General features: G+C 40.4%; 1 protein-coding gene across 1 annotated transcript in view; it reads right to left on the reverse strand.

The window, feature by feature from the left end:
- Window positions 1-2,500, reverse strand: part of LOC143287320 (endoglucanase E-4-like) — a 15,780-nt gene that overhangs the window by 8,179 nt on the left and 5,101 nt on the right. Inside the window, exons 4-5 of the mRNA XM_076595277.1 lie at window positions 2,410-2,500; window positions 729-840 (exon numbers count right to left, since the gene is read on the reverse strand). The exon at window positions 2,410-2,500 is cut by the window's right edge and continues 72 nt beyond it. Of these exons, the coding sequence (XP_076451392.1) occupies window positions 729-840; window positions 2,410-2,500 (203 nt within the window). The remainder of the gene's footprint in view (window positions 1-728; window positions 841-2,409) is intronic.

The raw sequence follows: 2,500 nt of genomic DNA on the forward strand, positions 1-2,500 counted from the left end.
TATATATATATATATATATATATATATATCCGGGTGGATGAATGAATTATATGGGTTTAGCATGCAAACCAATCGTAGCAAGAACAACAAAAACAAGAACAGCAACGATAAAAAAAAAAAACCCAACTATAACAGCAACAACAAGATCGATACGAGATAGGGTAAGGAGAGATGAAAGAGAGTGGGGTGGGTGTGTGGGGGTGGTGGGGGAGGAGGGTGGTGGTGGGGGTAGGGTATATCCTCTGGTATTTCTGAAAACTACGCCCATTTATTGCATAAGAGACTGCCTCATAAATCATAGGCATATGGCATATATTACTACTACTATCATGGGTTCACTACGACGCTTTAAAGCCTATTTGGCATGCAGAAACACTGCACTTTAAAGCAAAATTACGCCAAGACCACACTGTGAAGCTAAAGCTATAAAGTCTATAAAGCTTATAAGTCCGTTATTTATAGACCACGCTACAAATCATATTCATTCACCCCAAAAAATCATACTAAAAAGAGTCAGCTAAGTTCATCACTGAAAGAACACGCGAGAAGCCTTTAGTTTCTGTAACGACTTCGCCATCAATCACATTTTATTGCTAAAAGACCACGCTATCAAGCCTAATTAGTACTTAGAAACCCTGTTATAAAAACCTGTTTATTACTAAAAGACCACGCTATAAATCTTATTTATTATCTAAAAGCCAACGATATAAAGCCAGTTTGTTGCTCACGAGTAGAAAGCACCAGCCATAGGAACAACGTCATTGTATTTTCCAGGATTGGCTTTGGCAAATTCAAACAAAGACTTTGCCGCTGTCAGAAGTTTGTCTGCATATGCCGTATCTGTGAACAAAAGAAAGATCATTATTAAGTATTCATATAGCATATGAGTTTTGTTGTTATTCTTTTGGGCTGAAGGGTTTTTTTGTTGTTGTTGTTGTCTGTTTGTTTTGTTTTGTTTTGTTTTTAATTTAGATTGAGAAATGTAATTAAAGAAGTTAGCTCTTTGTTTGTCTGTCTGTCTGTCTCTCTATCCATCTGTCTATATATCTGTCTATTTCTGTCTCTGTCTCTTTCTCTCTCTATTTCTCTCCGTATTTGTTTCTGTCTCTCTATCTCTTCTTCTTCTTTCTTTCTGTCTTCTTCTTCTTCTTCTTCTTCTTCTTCTTCTTCTTCTTCTTCTTCTTTGTATTCTCTTTCTCCTTTGTTGTATTCTTTTCTTTTCTCCTTCTTCACATGTTTTTTTCTTCTGTTCTTTCATTACAGGACACTGACCTTAATTCTACGTGTAAGTAATTTCTGTTCTGACGTCAATCATCAAAGCACCTGTCAGGCAACGACAGACGTGATCAATGAATCCAGAAAAGCCACGATAAATTGTGTGATAGTTGGTCGTGTCCGACTATGACCACCAGGACAACACAGGAAGGAACTGCCGCCCCAACTGTGTGGGTTAGAATTCGATTATGGTGGAGATTGCCTTGCCTAAGTTACATCTCCACTCTCGTTTCGCTGAGACTGGGAGCATAGAATACCAAATACATATTATTGAGGTGTTTTTATCTTATCTGCTGGGGAAATTATATGATAGTCTGTCGTGTCCGACTATGACCATCAGAACAGCAGAGGAGGCAACTGCTGTCCCGACTATCTGGGTTAGAAGCTGATTATAATGGATAGTGTCTTGCCCAAGTTACATCCCCACTCTCTGGGCCAAGAGGGTTTTAGGACAGTCGGCGTCGGGGATGGTTCCCAAAGGCCAACTAGCCCCAAAAGTCTGCAGCACTAAGAAGAGCTAGTGCAGTCGTGCCTCCTAGACTTGAGAGACATAATCCTTCAGAAAAGGCTAAGCTGTAAATGACTTTCCAGTGACGTGGAGAAACCACTGATTCGCAACTCTCACGAGAACCTTACACTCTGACGAAATACGTAACATGAGGTCGCGACTTGACCAGTACACTAATCACCAACAACAACTACAACTAACACGTAATGATAAAAACCAACAACAACAAAAAGCAAACAAACTCAACACAACGGCGTCCTCCCCAACAGAAATACCAAATCCTCTGCGCTTCTTCCCTCACCACTCCACCCCTCTCCCTCCATCCCCCCTCCTGTTGTCATAGTTATCTATACGTATACCCACCAAAGGTAATGTTTTATCATAAGTTGTTCTATTATCTATATGTATACCTCCCAAAGACAAGGTTTTATCATAAGTTCTCGTTCAGTTATCTATATGTATACCCCCAAACGTAAGGTTCTATCATAAGTTGTTCTGTTATCTATATGTATACCCCCAAAAGGTAAGATTTTATCATAAGTTGTCGTTCGGTTATCTATATGTATACCCCAAGGTTATATCATAGTTGTCGTTCGAAATTCGTGTGCAGGTTCCCAGGCACTCACCCCCTTTGTCTCTGAAGACGAGAGAAGCAGCGGCCATTGCTGCCGCCCATTCTCCGGCTACGTCCGAACAGCTGTGGCCAGCTGTGGCCTT

Source organism: Babylonia areolata, chromosome 11 (assembly GCF_041734735.1).
Source record: "Babylonia areolata isolate BAREFJ2019XMU chromosome 11, ASM4173473v1, whole genome shotgun sequence".
NCBI lineage: Eukaryota > Metazoa > Mollusca > Gastropoda > Neogastropoda > Buccinidae > Babylonia > Babylonia areolata.